The sequence below is a fragment of the Canis lupus genome, chromosome 10 (assembly GCF_048164855.1).
Source record: "Canis lupus baileyi chromosome 10, mCanLup2.hap1, whole genome shotgun sequence".
NCBI lineage: Eukaryota > Metazoa > Chordata > Mammalia > Carnivora > Canidae > Canis > Canis lupus.
In genome coordinates, this window is record NC_132847.1 from 1,119,909 (window position 1) to 1,141,210 (window position 21,302).

General features: G+C 41.2%; 1 protein-coding gene across 1 annotated transcript in view; it reads left to right on the forward strand.

Annotated features, from left to right (window-relative positions):
- BTNL9 (butyrophilin like 9) overlaps window positions 1–11,659 on the forward strand; it is a 43,290-nt gene extending 31,631 nt beyond the window's left edge. The window contains exons 8-11 of the mRNA XM_072840367.1: window positions 1,876–1,896; window positions 2,129–2,155; window positions 4,863–4,889; window positions 5,909–11,659. Coding sequence (XP_072696468.1) covers window positions 1,876–1,896; window positions 2,129–2,155; window positions 4,863–4,889; window positions 5,909–6,534 — 701 coding nt within the window. The 3' untranslated portion in view covers window positions 6,535–11,659. The remainder of the gene's footprint in view (window positions 1–1,875; window positions 1,897–2,128; window positions 2,156–4,862; window positions 4,890–5,908) is intronic.
- The last annotated feature ends 9,643 nt before the right edge of the window (window positions 11,660–21,302 follow it).

A 21,302-nucleotide genomic window follows, 5' to 3' on the forward strand; every position in this document is an offset into this window, starting at 1 on the left:
TCCAGTAGTTGGCTTATGGAGGCTCCCTCCCCCCACCATTAATCTTCCAATATATTGCTTTGGATTCATTTCTCTGCACCTCCTATCATGCAGAAAGTGGTCGCTTTTCTACTTGTCAAGTTCCAGCAATTCATTTCTTACATCTCAGGTTGAATTCATGGGTATTCATACTGATTTGATAGTTATCTAGCTAAATTCAGGGGACCAGATGAAATGAGTTCCCCTACTCTTCCACCATCTTACCTCCTCTATGACTGTATTTTGTGAATTTAATTACTGTAAGTCTTAGTTCGATCTGCTCTTGTTGGTTTTGATGGGAATTCTCTGTACTTCCTAGGCTGGATATTTGTTCCCTCCTCCAGTTTAGGGAGGTTTTCAGTTATTATTTCTTCAGATAAATTTTCTGTCCCCCTTTCTCTCTCTCTCTTGTTCTGGGACTCCTATAATACAAACGTTATTATGTTTGATGCAGTTACTGAGTTCCCTAGGTCTATTCTTGTTTTGCATAATTCTTCTCTCTCTCTTTTGTTCAGCTTGTTGGTTCTCTGTTACTCTGTCTTCTGGTCACTAATTCATTCCTTTGCTTTTTCCAGCCTGCTGTTTGCTCCATCAAGCATGTTTTCATTTCATTTGCCCTCTGCTGTTTCTTCTTATTTCTGTGCTAAGGAACTCAGTCATGTCTTCCAGTCTTTTCTCAAATCCAGTGAGTTCCTTAGGATCATTGCTTTAAATTCTCTATCAGACATGTTACTTCTATCTGTTTTGTTTAGTTCTCTGCCTTGTCCTTGTCCTGTTCTTTCACTTGTGATAAACAAAAACAAAACCCAAACAAACAATAACAAAAAAATGCTCCAGCTTCCAAATCCCACTGGTTTTATAAACTCACATAACTCAACCCCTCTGGTTTTTAAAACCAAATGTTATGAGGATCAGTCCTCCTTGTGTGAGGACCCTTTTCCCTACTCTCTCCATGTGTGCAGGGAGCATCCCTCCATCTTTCTGACCATCTTAATCTTTCAGATAAAGCTTTGTCTCTATATTTAGTTGTGAATTTTTTTTCTGCCAGTCTTCAGATCTCTTTGCCAGTCTTTGGATATGGATGATATCTAGTTGAAAACATGTGAAGGAGTGAGCTCAGAGTCCTCCTACTTCACTAACTTCCCAAGCTCCTAGGCAGAATGATTTACTTTTAAAACAAGGCATTGAGTGGAGAAGTCAAAGCAATGCATTCCTAGTGACAAAATATCCAAGTCTTAATATCTGGCCAGGGGAGATAATTGACTATGATATCTTCTCAGTCCTTTATTGTTTTTATTTAAATTCAATTTTCCAACATATATTATCACACTCAGTGCTCATCCCATCAAGGCCCTCCTCAGTGCCTGTCACCCAGTTACCCCACCCCCCCACCTCCCCTTCCACAACCCTTTGTTTGTTACCCAGGGTTAGGAGCCTCATGGTTTGTTTCCCTTTATAATTTTCCCAGTCCTTTAAGTAATGGACACAGTAAGTGACCCTGAGGATCACAGAGGCTGTGCTCAGTGCCTGAATTAATGAAAGACCTCCTCCCCAGGAAAAGTTTCTGAATCCAGGGTAAATGAACTGTAGCCTCTCAAACTAGACATTACCCCTGGGAAGAGACCCCTCAGTACCAGGATCTGTTTTCCTTTTCTAGCCCCAGGCAGATTTCTGCCTTAGAACAAAGAATAGGATGAGTCATAAGAATCATGCAGATGAGTGGTACAGAGACTAAGATGGGATTGAGATGAGCAGTGGTTTAAGAATAAGAAATCTCCTCCTAGTGGCCTAACTGCCCTGGGAAGGTGGTTTCCCTCACCCAAAGACTGACATTTTCTCTGTGTATTTTGCTTACAGAGAGGCTTCAGACAGAGCTTGGTAAGTGACCCCTCTTCAGGTTATTTCTTCCTGTCTACCTTTTAGCATCTGATTTTCCATATATATCCATCTCATTTCCTAACCAGGTATGATAGCCAGGTTGGAACACTGCTAGCCATGTGGGTGGCAGGAGAAAGGGGAGAAGGGCGGGGGGAGTGCAAAATGCAATGTGTGAGCAGGGAAGCAGCATTGACCTGGTGTTTTTAATTCTGTTTTTCCATGGCTGCTTCAGACTGGAGAAGGGCTGAAGGCCAGGCTGGTGAGTGAAGTCCATCTCCTTCCCACTGTCCACTTTACATCCAACATCCCAGTCACTCACTCTGACTAACCAACTTTATTCTAGTTTCTTCCACAGGCACATGGCATGTATTAAAATATGTCACTTAGTAGAGGCTATATTCAAGTTTTACTTTCCTATTTACTTTACATTTGTCCTGAGATGTAAGCATATTAAAACCATTGGTGCCAATTCTGATTGCACATCAGAATCACCTGGATCTTTGTGCCCACCCTCAAAGACTCTGACCTGTGGGGCTAGAGTGGGCATGTTAGTCTCTCTGCAAATATTTTCCCCTGTCCTTTCCTCCATTCCCCACATAAAGCAAATAGTCTAATGCACATCTTTATTTTGTATGCTTGCAAAGGGTGAATTTCTGCTTCATGCACAAGCATTTCAGTTTTTTAAATGATGTTTACCATCTTGTGCTAGTCCTTGCTTTTCTTACTCATCCCTGTTTTAATATACACCCCTGTTACCATATCTGGTCTGTGTCTTCTTGCTGCAGTATACTCCATTTTAGTCAGCTACCTTCTTGGAATAGATATCCAGCCTGCCTCCAACTCCACATCACTGCACACAATGCTGAATGAATGGCCTCAAATTTGTCACCTTCTGGCCTTATGTGGCGATTTCTCTGGGATGTATACCCAGGAAGGCAATTGCTGGCCAATGGGAAATATGTCACTAAGTGGGATAGAGGGATCCCCCGAAGGTAGTGTTATCATCTTGCCATTGGTAGTGCATGGAGGCTCCATGTGTCCACATCCCATATAAGCCAGATTTCTTAGTTAGCCAGTCAATGGGGATGAGTGATTGCTCATTGTTCTTTCAGTCTGCATTCCTCTGAATACTAAGAAGTTTGGGCATCCCTTCATATGCTATTTGACTTTTGGGGCTTCCTCTTTTGAACGTTGACAGTTCCTGTCCTTTGGCCATTTTTTTAAAAGTACACTCTATGCCCAATGTGGAGCCCAACGTGGGGCTCAAACTCATGACTCTGAAATGAAGACCTGAGCTGAAATCAAGGATCAGAAGTTTAACTGAGCCACTCAGTGTCCCCTTTGCTGTTTTTAGTATGAGTTTGCTATCTTTTATTGATTCAAGGGAACCTGATACTTATGTATATCACATATATCACACATACACTAGCACACACACATACATATATGTATATGTTTATGTGTGTGTGTGTGTGTCCATGGTTTTCCATTGAAAAGAAACCATTAATTTTGATAAAATCTAAGTCATCAAATTTTTACCTAATGACTTGTGGTTTTGAAACTTTGTTGATGTGTATATATGTATGTGTATGAGGTTGCTATCTTTCTTTTATTGAATCAATAAGACATATATGTGTGTGTGTACACACATATATCTTTATACAGATATATATTCATCAAATTTGTACCTTATGGCATGTCTTTTTTGAAGTTTTGTGGAAGAAAGCCTTCCTCACACTTAGGTCATAAAGATACTCTCTTCCACTTTCTTCTATTCACTTTACATGTGTTATATGTATGTCTTTAATCCACCTGAAATTTGCCATTTTATTTGGTGCTATGTGAGGATATAGCTGATATAGCTATTTTTCTTTACATGGTGAGTGAGTTTTCCTAGTAACGTCTACCACACCATCCATGATTTTCCTATTGATGTAGGTACTGCCTTTAGTTCATATTTGGTTCCCATATGTAGATGAGTCTATCTCTTGACCACCTATTACTTCATTGTTTTTACTGTTATAATACCCAAAAGTACAAGTTTTCCTCCTTTATGCTTCCTTTTGAAAATGAATGGACCTTTTTAGGTCCATTTCAAATTTTAGGATTAATTTACAAAATTCCTTTAAAAATCCCAAGGCAGTTTTATATGGGATTGCTTTAAATTTTATTTTATTCTTTTAATAATAAATTTATTTTTTATTGGTGTTCAATTTGCCAACATACAGAATAACACCCAGTGCTCATCCCGTCAAGTGCCCCCCTCAGTGCCTGTCACCCATTCACCTCCTTTTTAGATAAATTTAGAAAGAATAAACATCTTTATAGAATTGAGTTATACTATGCAAGAGCTATATGTTTTGAAAAGTCTACTAATGATTCTGATGTAAAACCAGGATTTAAAGCCCCTGCTGTAAATTTATGGAGCTCTGAAAACTTAATAGAAGCAATAAACTTTTGCTATTTTGTGACTTGTTGATCGCTCTGTTGTAAATAGAATAAGATAAAATAAAACAGAAATCCACTCAGGATGGTTCATGTTATGAAAGGAGGCAAATCAGGATATCTAAAGGACATTTTAGGACAGAAGCCATGTTCAGCCAGACTTCCTTGGACTTATTCTGCTGATCAGAGATTAAAACATCTTGTGTAACCTTCAGGGCATCCTAGCCACCTGTATTGGTTCTCTTTGCCCACATGCTTTGTTTTCTTGCCTTTTTTCAGTACAAGATCAGACTGCCTGCAGATCTGGCATAACCCAGCACTGACATCTGCCACCTACTTAATCCTAAATTCCTAGAGAAATGCTATTGTGAACCCAGACCAGTCTGGACTCCAATTAGCTGTCATGGTGGGAATGAGATCATTAGGTTTGTGGCACCCCCTCATGCATTTTGAGCCTCCCTTCAAGGTTCCAGAGTTCTGAATCAGATCTTTGAGTCTTTTCCCTTTCTGTTTGCTTTCAGAGTGGAGAGCGGCCCAACAATATGCAGGTAACTGAAGTCAAGGGACTGTGACTTGTGACTTGGGTTGGTTGGATCTTAAACAGAAGGGAAGAGGAGACAACTGAGATTGGAGGAAGGCTGTGTCCAGGAGCCAAGTATGGAGCCTACACACACAAACACATAAGCCTACTTTTGCACATACACAACATGACACATGTGCCTGCATGCTTGCATGCATACATCTGATTACATTCACACACGCGCTTTTTTATGTGCACATATATTGTCCTAAAAGCACATTACTTTCTGGGTTTTACTAGATTTGTTTCCATCTGGCAGGAAGGCTGCTAGTGCCAGTTTGTAGGAACCCCTCGTTAGATAGAAGAGATCCTTAGGGCTCCCATCTATCAAATGGGTGTGCTTTGAGGGATGGAGTATTTGAGTGGAAGGCACTGGACTGGATGATCTCAGAGGCCCCTTTCAGTTTTAAAATCATAACATTGCTATAAAACTGAGGCTCAGGGATGCCTGGGTGGCTCAGTGGTTGAGCATCTGCCTTTGGCTCAGAGCATGATCCCATGGTCCCGGGATCGAGTCCCACATCAGGCTCCCTGCACAGAGCCTACTTCTCCCTCTGCCTATATCTCTGCCTGCCTCTCTCAGTGTGGGTCTCTTATGAATAAATAAATAAAATCTTCTAAAAAAACTGAGGCTCAGAGCTCACATGATGATCTCAAGGTCACACAGAATGGTGTGTCAGTGAGGAATTGAACCAGCCCAGAGTCCCTTTCCCTTGAGGAATTGGGAGAGACTAGAAACTTTTCTATCTCCCGATCTCCATGGCACCTGGTATGGCATTCAGGAAACTTCCAGTTTAGGAAAGAAATATGATTCTTATTATGGCTTTCAGGTGCTCAGAAGTGCCTTGCAAGCTGCTTCAGTACACAGGGGTGGTTTCAGGGGTGGGAGTGACCACCAGGAGCACTAGGAGGTTTACCTGTCAGAAAAGGGGACAGACAAGGCCCAGAACCACCCTTCACAGGTACTAACCATGTGCCTTTGCACAGTGGATGTAACCCTTGATCCAGCCTCCGCCCACCACAGCCTGGAAGTCTCCGAGGATGGCAAGAGTGTGTCCTCCTGCACAGCAGTGCCTGGCCCTGTGATGGGAGACCCCCAGCGGTTCTCTGAGCAGACGTGTGTGCTGAGCTGTCAGCATTTTTCTGGTGGCCGCCACTACTGGGAAGTGCATGTTGGCAGGCGCAGCCGCTGGTTCCTGGGTGTGTGTTTGGCCACAGTGCCACGCATGGGGCCAGCACAACTAAGCCCGGCCAGTGGCTACTGGGTGATGGGGCTGTGGAACCACAGTGAGTATTTTGTCCTGGACCCGCACCGCATCGCGCTCACCCTGCGTGTGCCACCACGGCGTGTGGGTATCTTCCTGGACTGGGAGGCAGGAAAACTGTCCTTCTTCAATGTGTCAGACGGCTCCCATATCTTCACCTTCACCGACACCTTCTCAGGGACACTCTGTGCGTATTTCAGGCCCAGAGCTCACGACGGTGGTGAACACCCAGATCCCCTCACCATCTGCCCATTGCCTGTTAGAAGAACATGCATCCTTGAAGAGGATGAGAGAGATGCCTGGTTACAGCCCTATGGGCCCTCGGATCCCACCCTGGGCCTGTGGTGAGGCACTCTCTTGCCTACAGGTTTGAGTCCTTGGCAGCTTCCTAGATACCTGGCTGGGATTTGCTCTCCCACTTCCTCTAGAGTGGAGGAAACATCACCAAAATGTTGGCAAAGGCTAAGGACTCACCACGGAGAAGAGGAACAAAAAGAGGAACCTTTGTCTATAGATGTATGCATATATGTATGTGATTTTCTTTAATGAAAAGAGTGAATTCCAAAGCTCCTTTGTGTATATGGTAGGACTAAGCAAAGGAGGAACAATAAATTTATGTTGTTGGGAGCCATGGCGTGCACTGGAGATCAGAAAGAAACAGGACTGGGGGAAAGGTAGAGGGAAACTTTACTGGATTGGATAAGAGGTATCAATTAACATATTTTTAAAAAATACTTTTTGTATGTGTTTTCTAGCTCTAAAATGTCTAGAAGCAATGATACCTCATAAACAGTGATTTTACCTGGGGCTTAGATCCCAGTTTTAAATGACATTTCCCACTGAAATGAACTTGGAGAAACGGCTGATTCCAGGGTTGGAACAGAGAAGGTACAGGTGAATCTGGAATATCTTGTATTCAAATGTGCTCAGAAAGTGATAAAGCCATAAGAACCAGGGTGAAGAGGCTCCACTGATCAGTTATGGGATGATTTGAACTTTCAAATGAATCATGACAAGGATGAATAATGACAAGAATTGCTCAACAAGATATTTCACAAATAAGAAAATGCCTTATGTGTGCTGAGAGGTTTTTCAGTCAGAGATGAAATACAGAGATATGAAAGAGGAAAGAAGAAAATGTAAGAGTAGATCTGTGAACTCATGGTTTTTATAATGTACAGTTAGATGGAGCACACATACACACACAATAAATAGGTAAATAGATTTGTGTGTGCATGCATATGGTTCCTAGCTCTGTCAGTTTTGACAGCTTTGGAACAATAACATTCCAGTACCAATGAACACACCTAGCATCCAGAACTTAGTTTTTAGTACTATGTTCCAATAAAAAGAACCAAGTCTCCTTAGATAAGGGGTGAACTTCAAGGCTAAGGCAGGGAGAACACAAGATAGGTGTGATATTATGATTAATAAGAAATATATGGTCTTCCACCTAGATTCTGGCACAAAACTCCTAAAACTCTTAGAATTTCCTAAGCGATAAGAGCTATCAAGATGTCTCTTGATAGTCATAACAAGGACTTTTCAACCACATCTCATTTGTGTTAATAAGATGACTTCTGGAAAGCCCTCTAAGGGTGGAGCTGGTTTTCAGGAGAACCAAGTACATGATTAAAAAGGTTGAAATTTAGTCTTCCCCTACCTCTCATCCATCCCTAAACTCAGGGAGAGAAGAGAGGCTGGACCCACACATATGTGGTCAGTTATTTTTCCATAAAGCAATAAAGAATATCTAATGGAAAAAAGACAGTCCCTTCAACATAAGGGGTTGAGAAAACTGGACAACATTAAAAAATGAAACTGAATGATTTTCTTAAACCATACACAAAAATAAACTCAAAATGAATGAGAGACCTAAATTTGAGACAGGAAACCATCAAAATCCTAGAGGAGAACACAGGCAGTAACCTCTTTGACATTGGCCATGGCAACTTCTTACTAGACATGCGTCTGGAGGCAAGGGAAACAAGAAAAAGAAACTACTGGGACTTCAAGATAAAAAGCTTCTGCATAGCAAGGAATACAGTGAACAAAACTAAAAAGGAAACCTATGGAATGGGAGAAGATATTTGCAGATGACATACCTGATAAAGGGGTTAGTATACAAAAATCTAGAAAGAACTTATCAAACTCAACACCCAAGAAACGAATAATCTAGTTAGGAAATGGGCAGAAGACAGGAAGAGACATTTTTCCAAAGGAGACATACAGATGGCTAACAGACAAATGAAAAGATGCTCAACATCAATCATCATCAGGGAAATGCAAGTCAAAACTACAGTGAGATATCACTTCACACCTAACAGAATGGCTAAAATGAACACAGGAAACAACAGGTGTTGGTGAGGATGTTGAGAAAAAGGAATCCTTTTACACTCGGGGGGAATGCAAACTGATGCAGCCACCCTGAAAAATAGTATGAAGTTTCCTCAAAAAGTTAAAAATACGACTATCTTATCCAGCAATGGCACTACTGGGTATTTACCCAAATAATACAAGAACACTAATTCAAAGGGTTACATGCATCTCCATGTTTATTGCAGCATTATTTACAATAGCCAAGATATGGAAGCAGCCCAAATGTCCATCAATTGATGAATGGATAAATCAGAGGGTGTATATATGTACAAGGAATATTACTAAGCCATGAAAAAATGAAATCTTGCCATTTGCAATGACATGGATAGAGCTAGAGAGTATAATGCTAAGGGAAATAAGTCAGAGAAGGAAAAATACCATACAATTTCATTCTTATGAGGAATTTCATTTGTTTTAATGAGCAAAGGGAAAAAAGAGAGACAAACCAAGGAAGAGGCTCTTAATTATAGAGAACAAACTGATGGTTACCAGACGATGGGAGAATGGGTTAAACAGGTGATGGGGATTAAGAAGGGCATTTGCTGTAATGAGTACTGCTATTGTATGGAAGTATTGAATCACTATATTATTGTACACCTGAATCTAATATTATCCTTTATGTTAACTAGAATGTAAATAAAAACTTTAAAAAAATTTAAAAATAATAAAATAATTTTACAAATGTTAAGTGAAATACATCAGAGAAAAACATATGATTTCACTCATATGTGGAATTTAAGAAACAAATGAGCAAAAGGGGAATAAAGAGATACAAGCAAAAAGAGAGACCTTAATTATAGAGAAAAAAACTGATGGTTACCAGAGTGGAAAGAGTTGGTGGGATGGGTGAAAAAGGTGATGGGGATTATGGAGGAAACATGTCATAATGAGTACCTGTTGATGTATAAATTGTTGAATCACTGTATTGTACACCTTAAACTAACTCAACACTATGTTACAACTGGAATTAAAACAAAAACTAAAAAAAAAATTATAGCCTTGTTAACATACTATGCATGATATTCAGAGAAAGCTGGTTTTCTATAATCATTTGCATTGATGTGCAAACATTTTGGGGTTCTACTCACAAATGTTATATGATAACATTAAAAATACATTCCTTGACTGTATACAATGATTATATATTCCTTTAAGATTGTTTTATGCATTAAATAAGAAAAACAAACATATAGCTGATACAAAAAGCAAGTTAAATTCTTTTTAAATAGCTGATAGCTGTACTTGTGCATTTTAAATAATGGGGAAGCCCAGCTTTAATGCTGGAAGGATCTTAGACTTTCGGTTACATGTTTTGTGAACCATAATGGCCATGCTGGAGGCCACTCAAAGGGCCAGAATATTCAGAGTAGAAACCCAAGCCTCCATCCAAACCTCATTACTCTCTTGAAAGTTTCTAAAAATAGGACACCATATGTTCATTTCTCCCCACTGTTTACATTTTCCATAGAGCTATTCTTCAAAACTGGGAAATGGTGAACATGGCACTTATGTGTGTATCCCAATCCAGTGTACAGAATACAACGTGAAGTGAGGATGCGCTTGCTTGAGGCAGCTTAGGGTGGCTTACTCACAGGGGCAGGCAGAGCTGAGAGAGGACCTTAACTACAACAGTGGGTGGGAATCAAGTTATTATGGGCCCCATGGGAATCTTACATGGGGAGACAAATGTTCCCATGAATTGAATACTTCCATACATATTTAGTGAGCTTATAAATTGGCACATTTTGAGGTCAATTTTGCTAATGTCTGCCAATTTCTAAATGTGAGCATCCTCTGACCCAGTAGTTCCAAATTCAGGAATCTGATATATAGAAATATTCATACCAACACCTGAAAATATAAGAAGATATTCATTAAGCAGTGAAAGCAAGGGTGGAATACCATCCACTTGCTATTAGGAGAATAAATAAAATATAGTCCATTTATACTATGGCTACTGTGGCACCAAAAATTTTTACACAGAATGTGTGTTATTGCTTTTGTAATTTAAAAAGGAAGCAAAATAAAGGAAGCCAAAGGACAGTCTCTTTAATAAATTGTTCTGGAAAATTGGACAGCCACATGCAGAAGAATGAAACTAGACCATTCTCTTACACCATACACAAAGACAAACTCAAAATGGATGAAAGATCTAAATGTGAGACAAGATTCCATCAAAATCCTAGAGGAGAACACAGGCAACACCCTTTTTGAACTTGGCCACAGCAACTTTTTGCAAGATACATCCACGAAGGCAAGAGAAACAAAAGCAAAATGAATTATTGGGACTTCCTCAAGATAAGAAGCTTCTGCAAAGCAAAAGAAACAGTCAACAAAACTAAGAGACAACCTACAGAATGGGAGAAGATATTTGCAAATGACATATCAGATAAAGGGCTAGTATCCAAGATCTATAAAGAACTTATTAAACTCAACAGCAAAGAAACAAACAATCCAATCCATCAAATGGGCAAAAGACATGAACAGAAATTTCACCAAAGAAGACCTACACATGGCCAACAAGCACATGAGAAAATGCTCCGCATCACTTGCCATCAGTGAAATACAAATCAAAAAAACCACAATGGGATGCCACCTCACACCAGTGAGAATGGGGAAAATTAACAAGGCAGGAAACAACAAATGTTGGAGAGGATGCTGAGAAAAGGGAACCCTCTTGCATTGTTGGTGGGAATGTGAACTCTTGCAGCCGCTCTGGAAAACTGTTTGGAGGTTCCTCAAGCAGTTAAAAATAGAACTGCCCTACCACCCAGCAGCACTGCTGGGGATTTACCCCAAAGATACAGAAGCAATGAAATGGCAGGACACCTGCACCCCGATGTTTCTAGCAGCAATGTCCACAATAGCCAAACTGTGAAGGGAGCCTCGGTGTCCATCAAAAGATGGATGAATGGATAAAGAAGATGTGGTTTATGTATACAATGGAATATTATTCAGCCATTATAAGTGACAAATACCCACCATTTGCTTCAATGTGGATGGTACTGGAGGGTATTATACTGAGTGAAGTAAATCAATCAGAGAAGGACAAACATTATATGGTCTCATTTGGGGAATATAAAAAACAGTGAAAGGGGATAAAGGGAAAAGGAGAGGAAATGAGTGGTAATATCAGTGAGAGTGACAGAACATGAGAGACTCCTAACTCTGAGAAACAAACAAGGGGTGGTGGAAAGGGAGGTGGGCGGGGGGTTGGGATGACTGAGTGACGGGCACTGAGGGAGGCACTTGACGGGATGAGCACTGGGTGTTATGCTATATTTTGGCAAATTGAGCTTTAATAAAAAATATACAAAAAAATAAAAAATAAAAAAGGAAGCCAATGTTTTTTCCTTCTGCCTCATGCCAATGAGAAACAATCACAAGAAAATATTTTAAAAATATATAATTGAAAATCAAAACCATCTGATTGAACACTACAAGGCAGTAACATGTTTCATGTCTTTCATAGTTTTTAAATCACTGCCTTTGATTGCCTACATGGATCCTTCTTTCTTATTTCTCAGTAACAGATTCCACATAACTTTAATTACTAAGTGATCTGTCCAGTTTGCAAACTCTGGTCTCATATATAATTTTGGCACCTGGCAGCCTATGTGCTTGCTATGGGGAGGGTTTTTTCTGCCCCTAGAAGCCTCCACTTCCTCCCTCACAAGACTTTTGCTATTCTTGCAACACGAAGACAAGAAGGAGAGATGAAGGAAGCAGTGCAGGTACAATCTTCCCTGAGTCCTCCCCATTCTTCAGCTTCCCCAGCTTTAGCTGAATCCCTAACCTCTGCTCCATTTATTCATGCCAGAACACTCCAATGCTCCTGTGATGTTGGTCCCCTCACTTGGCAGACTACATTCTTGGGAAGGATGGTGTGGCAAAGTGGCTCAATTTAGATAGCTTCTGAGATATTCTTTTGACAGAGGAAACTCACACCTTGTGTGTTGGCTATGTTAAGCAGGAATTAGGCAGGCTACCTCCAAGGACTAAACCTTCAATTTTCTCTTTCTCTGGGTAAATCAATAGTCATATCAAACAAGATGTCAAACATTTTTGGGAGGACATCCCTCCAAATTATATATAATTCTTTTAGAGTTGGCTTAGGAGAATAGCAAGTACCCCAATCCTCCTCTCCATGGAGGACAGGGAATTGTCTCTCAACATGAACATTCCACTCTCAAGATTTGATGACCCATTCACCACACCCAGTGTCTTTCCCGTTCTCTGCACCCCCACAAAGCAAATGAGTTCCTTTTTTAGCCCACCTACTTATTTCACACTTTTGAATTTACAGTTTATGATCAATGCAAATCAATTCTATAAGAAATTATGAAGAATTAAAGCATAATCATGCAAATTCAAAATAAATACTCAACACAAAAATTTCAAGCATAAAAGCAGACTCATTCATACATACACAGTAACAAGAGACCCAGTAGATGTTGTTTCAAAGGACAATGCAGAGTCAAGACAAGATGGTGGAAGAGTAAGGTCCTCAACTCATCTAGCCCCACAAATTGACCTAGAAAACTTTCAAAATATCCTGAACACCTATGAATTTGACCTGAGATGTAAAGAGAGAACAGCTGGAAGGTAGGAAGGTGAAATAAATAAATAAATAAATAAATAAATAAATAAATAAATAAATAAAGTGTGGGAAGGGAGCCATGACAAGCCAGGCAAAAGTTGAGCTGTGAAAGCCTTCAGGGCACAAAAGCTCAGCCTTGGACAAGGGGGAACTTTAAAAATTTGTGCCTGAGTTTTCCCTGACAGAAAATGGCTTAGCAGGGAAATTAGGCAGAATCCCAGGAGGGGCAGTGAAGCATCAAGATTCCCAGAGACACTATAAGACTAGGGGTGCCTGGGAGAAAGCTCACCACAAACCATGGTCCAATCTCAGTAAATGGGCTACAGCACCACACCCCTCCAGGGCATTTGGGAGAAGCCAGTCAGTTAGGTGGACTGGCTCCAGAGCTCTCCTCACCCTAGAGTACAGCAACGGATGGAGGCAACTGCCCTCTATTCCTTCGGGAGAGGCAGCATGGGAGCTGCCTGGGAGCATGGGTCTAGTGGCACAAGGCCACAGATTCGAGGTCACTGAAGTGGACAAAGCCAGAGATACTCCATTCACCCTGGAACAGTTGGAAGTAGGAGAGCAAAGGAAACCGAGAACTCTTCTTCCACTGGGTGCCCTGCAAACTGTGCAGGCCAGTGCACCCGCACCTGCCTCCAGGAGCAACTAGGCCAGGGTGGACTGGGAGACTGCAGCTAGATACTCCTGGGGAGCTACACTCCAGAGCTGGAAATCTGGCCACCGCCATTTTTTTCTCTTTTCACTTTGCACCTAGGAGAGGATGGGCCTGTAGGGAACAAAGACCTCACAGGATAAACAGCTCCCACTGAGACCGGCACCTGGCAGAGGGCAGAACCATTTCCCCAAGGCACACACAGCTGAGATCAGGGCAGCAGGCCCCTACCCCAGAAGACCAGCTGGAAGTAGAAGGGAAAAGCAAGTTTACTGAACAAGCAGCACTGCAAAGCTCCAGGACTGAGGGAAAATAGTATATGGAACTAGAGGGTCTTTTCCTTTCTTTCCTTTTTTCTTTTTTTTTCTTTCCATTACAACTCATTTTTATATTGGGTTAAAATTTTCCAATATTTTTTCTCTTTCCTACCTTAACTACATATAATATTTTACCAACTCTTCGTTTTTAAGTTGTTTCGTTTTTCACTTTCATATTTCTACAATTACATGTCTTAGATATATTTTTCACTTTTGGATTCCTTCAACATATTCATTTTAATTTTTGTAGATATATGAGATATGTGTTTTTGTTTTTTGCTTTTTGTTTTTTCTGTCTCATATTGTTTTACAATTGTGGAGGTTAGTACCTTCTAACAAACAACCAAAATACACCCAGGACCAAGTGAAACACCATGTTGGTTCATTCTGTGAAACTATATTTTCTTTTCCTTCCCATTTTGCCCACTTTATCTTTTTATATTTTTGTGGTCAATGTTGGGTCTTAATGTAAGTACTGCTGGATTATATAAATTTGAAAATGAGCATCTTCTTAACATAAAGAACAAAATACACTCAGAACCAAGAGGATCAACCTCTCTAGGTGCTCTCAGGGAGATTACATTCTCTCTCCACCATCACTCCTCACCACCACCATGCTCCCCCCTTTATTTTTTTTCTTTTTTTTTCTTCTTTGTTTTGGTTTATTTTTACTATTTTGTTTTAAAGTTTGTTTTTCACTTTAGTGGTCCTTTTCTTTTGTGCTACTTTTGTTTTTATTTTCTGGTCTCTGACCTCTTTGGAATCATCTAGGGTGTAATTTACTTATATCATGGTTGATATTTTTGACTCAGATCACTCATACAGCCACTCTGCACTGGACAAAATGACTAGAAGGAAGGATTCACCACAAAAGAAAGAACCAGAAGCAATACTCTGCCACAGAGTTACAGAATGTGGATTTATATATGACATCAGAAATTCAATTCAGATGTACAATTAAAAAGTCACAGGTGACTCTGGAAAAAAGCATAAAGGACTCTAGAGACTTAATTACTGCAGAATTAAAATCTAATCAGGCTGAAATTAAAAATACTTTATCTGAGATGCAATCCAAACTGGATGCTCTAACTGTTAGGTTTGATAAGGTGGAAGAGAGAGTGAGTGACATAGAAGACAAGTTGAGGGATCCCTGGGTGGCGCAGCGGTTTAGCGCCTGCCTTTGGCCCAGGGTGCAATCCTGGAGACCCAGGATCGAATCCCACGTTGGGCTCCGGGAGACTCAGGATCGAATCCCACGTCGGGCTCCCGGTGCATGGAGCCTGCTTCTCCCTCTGCCTATGTCTCTGCCCCTCTCTCTCTCTCTGTGTGACTATCATAAATAAATAAATAAAAATTTTAAAAAAATTATAAGACAAGTTGATGGAAAGGATGGAAGCTGAGAAAAAAAGAGAAAAACAATTAAGAACCCATGAGGAAAGGCTTAAGGAAATAAATGATAGCTTGAGAAGGAAGAATATATGTCTAATTGGGGTTCCAGAGAAGGCTGAGAGAGAAAGAGAGGCACCACAAGGTATATTTGAACAAATGATGGCTGTGAGTGTCCCTAACCTTGGGAAGGAAATAGGCATTCAGGTCCAAGAGAAAGAAAGGACCACCCCCAAAATCAATAAAAACCATTCAGCACGTCAACATTTATTTATTTTTTTTTGCACGTCAACATTTAATAGTGAAACTTGCACAATACAAAGATAAAGAGAAAATTTGTAAAGCAGCTTGAGACAAGATTCTTAACTTGTAGAGGGAGAAATATCTGATTAACATCAGACCACTTCACAGCGACATGGCAGGTCAGAAAGGGCAGGCATGATATATACAGTCTATGAAATGAGAAAAACATACTGCTAAGATCCTTTATCAAGTAAGGCTGTCATTCAGAATTAAAGGAGGGATAGGAGCTTCAAACAGAGACAGAAACTTAAAGAATATGTGACCACCAAGCCACCTATGCAAGAAATATTAAGAGGGATCCTGTAAAAGAAAGAGGGAGCCCATAGAAACAATCCACAAGCACAGGGGCTGGATAGATAATACAATGTCACTAAATTCATAACTTTCAATAGTTGCGCTGAATGTGAATGAACTAAATAATACCATCAAAAGATGCAGGGTATTGGACTGGAAAAAAAAGCAAGACCCATCCGTATGCTGTCTAAAAGAGACTTATTTTAGACATAAGGACACCTCCAGCCAGAAAATGAATGGGTGGAGAATGATTTACCATTCAAATGGTACTCAAAAGAAAGCTGGTATAGCAATCCTCATATCAGATAAATTAGAGTTCAAACCAAAGACTGTACTAAGAGATGAGTAGGGACACTATATAATACTTAAAGAATCTATCCAACAAGAAGACCTAACAATCATGAATATTTATCCTGCTAATGTGGGAGCCACCAAGTATATCAATCCATTAATAACCAAAGTAAAGAGATACTTTGATAATACACTAATCGTAGGAAACTTCAACACAGCATTGTCAGCCAATGACAGATCTCCTAAGCAGAACATCACTAAAGAAACAAGGCCCCACACATACAGAAGAATGAAACTAGACCACTGTCTTACACCATATACAAAGACAAACTCAAAATGGATGAAAGATCTAAATGTGAGACAAGATTCCATCAAAATCCTAGAGGAGAACACAGACAACACCCTCTTTGAACTTAACCACAGCAACTTCTTGCAAGATACATCCATGAAGGCAAAAGAAACAAAAGCAAAATGCATTATTGGGACTTCATCAAGATAAGAAGCTTCTGCAAAGCAAGAGAAAGAGTCAACAAAACTAAAAGACAACCTACAGAATGGGAGAAGATATTTGCAAATGACATATCAGATAAAGGGCTAGTTTCCAAGGTCTATAAAGAACTTATTAAACTCAACAGCAAAGAAACAAACAATCCAATCCATCAAATGGGCAAAAGACATGAACAGAAATTTCACCAAAGGGGGAGGGGCAAGATGGCGGAAGAGCAGGGTCCCCAAATCACCTGTCTCCACCAAATACCTAGAAAACCTTCAAATTATCCTGAAAATCTATGAATTCGGCCTGAGAATTTAAGAGAGAACAGCTGGAATGCTACAGTGAGAAGAGTTCGCGCTTCTATCAAGGCAGGAAGATGGGGGAAAAGAAATAAAGAAACAAAGGCCTCCAAGGGGGAGGGGCCCGCGAGGAGCCGGGCTGAGGCCGGGGCGAGTGTCCCCAGGACAGGAGAGCCCCGTCCCGGAGGAGCAGGAGCTGCACCGACCTTCCCCGGCGGAAAGGGGCTCGCGGGGAGTTGGAGCAGGACCCAGGAGGGCGGGGATGCCCTCGGGCTCCCCGGGACAGTAACAGCAACTGCGCACCCAGGAGAGTGCGCCGAGCTCCCTAAGGGCTGCAGCGCGCACGGGGGACCCGGAGCAGCTGGGGGGGGCTCGGGGGCGGCTCCGAGGAGGGGGCTGCGCGGCCCCGGGAGCAGTTCGGAGGGGCTCGGGCAGAGGAAGAGGCTCCGTGCGGAGGGGGCTGCGCGGTTCCAGGAGCAGCTCGGAGGGGCTCGGGCGGCAGCTCCGCGGAGGGGGCTGCGGGGCGGGAGCGCGAATCCACCAGCGCAGGTCCCGGAGCACAGGGCGCCGGGACACAGCCCAGGATCCGGCCTCCCCCGGGACAGGCAGAGGCCGGGAGGGCCCAAGACAGCAAGGACGCTCCTGCCCCAGCTGAGCAGATCAGCGGCCCCGCCCCGGAGCCTCCAGGCCCTGCAGACGGAGACCTCCGGAGCTACTGCGGGGGCTGACTCCAGGGCTCCAGAGCGGCCCCGCCACTAGGGCTGTTGCTCCCGGGGCCTCACTCAGTAAACAACCCCCACTGAGCCCTGCACCAGGCAGGGCCACAGCAGCTCCCCCAACTGCTAACACCTGAAAATCAGCACAGCAGGCCCCTCCCCCAGAAGACCAGCTAGACTGACAACTTCCAGGGGAAGCCGAGGGACTTAAAGTACACAGAATCAGAAGAAACTCCCCCGTGGTTCTTTTTTTTCTTTTTTTTTTTTTTTTTGTTTTGTTTTCCTTTTTGATTTGTTTCCTTCCCCCACCACCCTTTTTTCTCCTTTCTTTCTTTTTCTTTCTCTTTTTCTTTTTTTTCGTTTTTTTTTCTTCCTTTTTTTTTCTCTTTTTCTTTTCTTTCCTTCTTTCTCTCCTCTCTTTTTCTCCTTTTCCGAGTACAACTTGCTTTTGGCCACTCTGCACTGAGCAAAATGACTAGAAGGAAAACCTCACCTCAAAAGAAAGAATCAGAAACAGTCCTCTCTCCCACAGAGTTACAAAATCTGGATTACAATTCAATGTCAGAAAGCCAATTCAGAAGCACTATTATACAGCTACTGGTGGCTCTAGAAAAAAGAATAAAGGACTCAAGAGACTTCATGACTGCAGAATTTAGAGCTAATCAGGCAGAAATTAAAAATCAATTCAATGAGATGCAATCCAAACTAGAAGTCCTAACGACGAGGGTTAACGAGGTGGAAGAACGAGTGAGTGACATAGAAGACAAGTTGATAGCAAAGAGGGAAACTGAGGAAAAAAGAGACAAACAATTAAAAGACCATGAAGATAGATTAAGGGAAATAAACGACAGCCTGAGAAAGAAAAACCTACGTTTAATTGGGGTTCCCGAGGGCGCCGAAAGGGACAGAGGGCCAGAATATGTATTTGAACAAATTCTAGCTGAAAACTTTCCTAATCTGGGAAGGGAAACAGGCATTCAGATCCAGGAAATAGAGAGATCCCCCCCCCCTAAAATCAATAAAAACCGTTCAACACCTCGATATTTAATAGTGAAGCTTGCAAATACCAAAGATAAAGAGAAGATCCTTAAAGCAGCAAGAGACAAGAAATCCCTGACCTTTATGGGGAGGAGTATTAGGGTAACAGCAGACCTCTCCACAGAGACCTGGCAGGCCAGAAAGGGCTGGCAGGATATATTCAGGGTCCTAAATGAGAAGAACATGCAACCAAGAATACTTTATCCAGCAAGGCTCTCATTCAAAATGGAAGGAGAGATAAAGAGCTTCCAAGACAGGCAGGAACTGAAAGAATATGTGACCTCCAAACCAGCTCTGCAAGAAATTTTAAGGGGGACTCTTAAAATTCCCCTTTAAGAAGAAGTTCAGTGGAACAGTCCACAAAAACAAGGACTGACTAGATATCATGATGACAGTAAACTCATATCTCTCAATAGTAACTCTGAATGTAAACAAGCTTAATGACCCCATCAAAAGGCGCAGGGTTTCAGACTGGATAAAAAAGCAGGACCCATCTATTTGCTGTCTACAAGAGACTCATTTTAGACAGAAGGACACCTACAGCCTGAAAATAAAAGGTTGGAGAACCATTTACCATTCGAATGGTCCTCAAAAGAAAGCAGGGGTAGCCATCCTTATATCAGATAAACTAAAATTTACCCCAAAGACTGTAGTGAGAGATGAAGAGGGACACTATATCATACTTAAAGGATCTATTCAACAAGAGGACTTAACAATCCTCAATATATATGCCCCGAATGTGGGAGCTGCCAAATATATAAATCAATTATTAACCAAAGTGAAGAAATACTTAGATAATAATACACTTATACTTGGTGACTTCAATCTAGCTCTTTCTATACTCGATAGGTCTTCTAAGCACAACATCTCCAAAGAAACGAGAGCTTTAAATGATACACTGGACCAGATGGATTTCACAGATATCTACAGAACTTTACATCCAAACTCAACTGAATACACATTCTTCTCAAGCGCACATGGAACTTTCTCCAGAATAGACCACATATTGGGTCACAAATAGGGTCTGAACCGATACCAAAAGATTCGGATTGTCCCCTGCATATTCTCAGACCATAATGCCTTGAAATTAGAACTAAATCACAACAAGAAGTTTGGAAGGACCTCAAACACGTGGAGGTTAAGGACCATCCTGCTAAAAGATAAAAGGGTCAACCAGGAAATTAAGGAAGAATTAAAAAGATTCATGGAAACTAATGAGAATGAAGATACAACCATTCAAAATCTTTGGGATGCAGCAAAAGCAGTCCTGAGGGGGAAATACATCGCAATACAAGCATCCATTCAAAAACTGGAAAGAACTCAAATACAAAAGCTAACCTTACACATAAAGGAGCTAGAGAAAAAACAGCAAATAGATCCTACACCCAAGAAAAGAAGGGAGTTAATAAAGATTCGAGCAGAACTCAACGAAATCGAGACCAGAAGAACTGTGGAACAGATCAACAGAACCAGGAGTTGGTTCTTTGAAAGAATTAATAAGATAGATAAACCATTAGCCAGCGTTATTAAAAAGAAGAGAGAGAAGATTCAAATTAATAAAATCATGAATGAGAAAGGAGAGATCACTACCAACACCAAGGAAATACAAACGATTTTAAAAACATATTATGAACAGCTATACGCCAATAAATTAGGCAATCTAGAAGAAATGGACGCATTCCTGGAAAGCCACAAACTACCAAAACTGGAACAGGAAGAAATACAAAACCTGAACAGGCCAATAACCAGGGAGGAAATTGAAGCAGTCATCAAAAACCTCCCAAGACACAAGAGTCCAGGGCCAGATGGCTTCCCAGGGGAATTTTATCAAACGTTTAAAGAAGAAACCATACCTATTCTCCTAAAGCTGTTTGGAAAGATAGAAAGAGATGGAGTACTTCCAAATTCGTTCTGAGGCCAGCATCACCTTAATTCCAAAACCAGACAAAGACCCCACCAAAAAGGAGAATTACAGACCAATATCCCTGATGAACATGGATGCAAAAATTCTCAACAAGATACTGGCCAATAGGATCCAACAATACATTAAGAAAATTATTCACCATGACCAAGTAGGATTTATCCCTGGGACACAAGGCGGGTTCAACACCCGTAAACACACCCGTAAAACAATCAATGTGATTCATCATATCAGCAAGAGAAAAACCAAGAACCATATGATCCTCTCATTGGATGCAGAGAAAGCATTTGACAAAATACAGCATCCATTCCTGATCAAAACTCTTCAGAGTGTAGGGATAGAGGGAATATTCCTCGACATCTTAAAAGCCATCTATGAAAAGCCCACAGCAAATATCATTTTCAATGGGGAAGCACTGGGA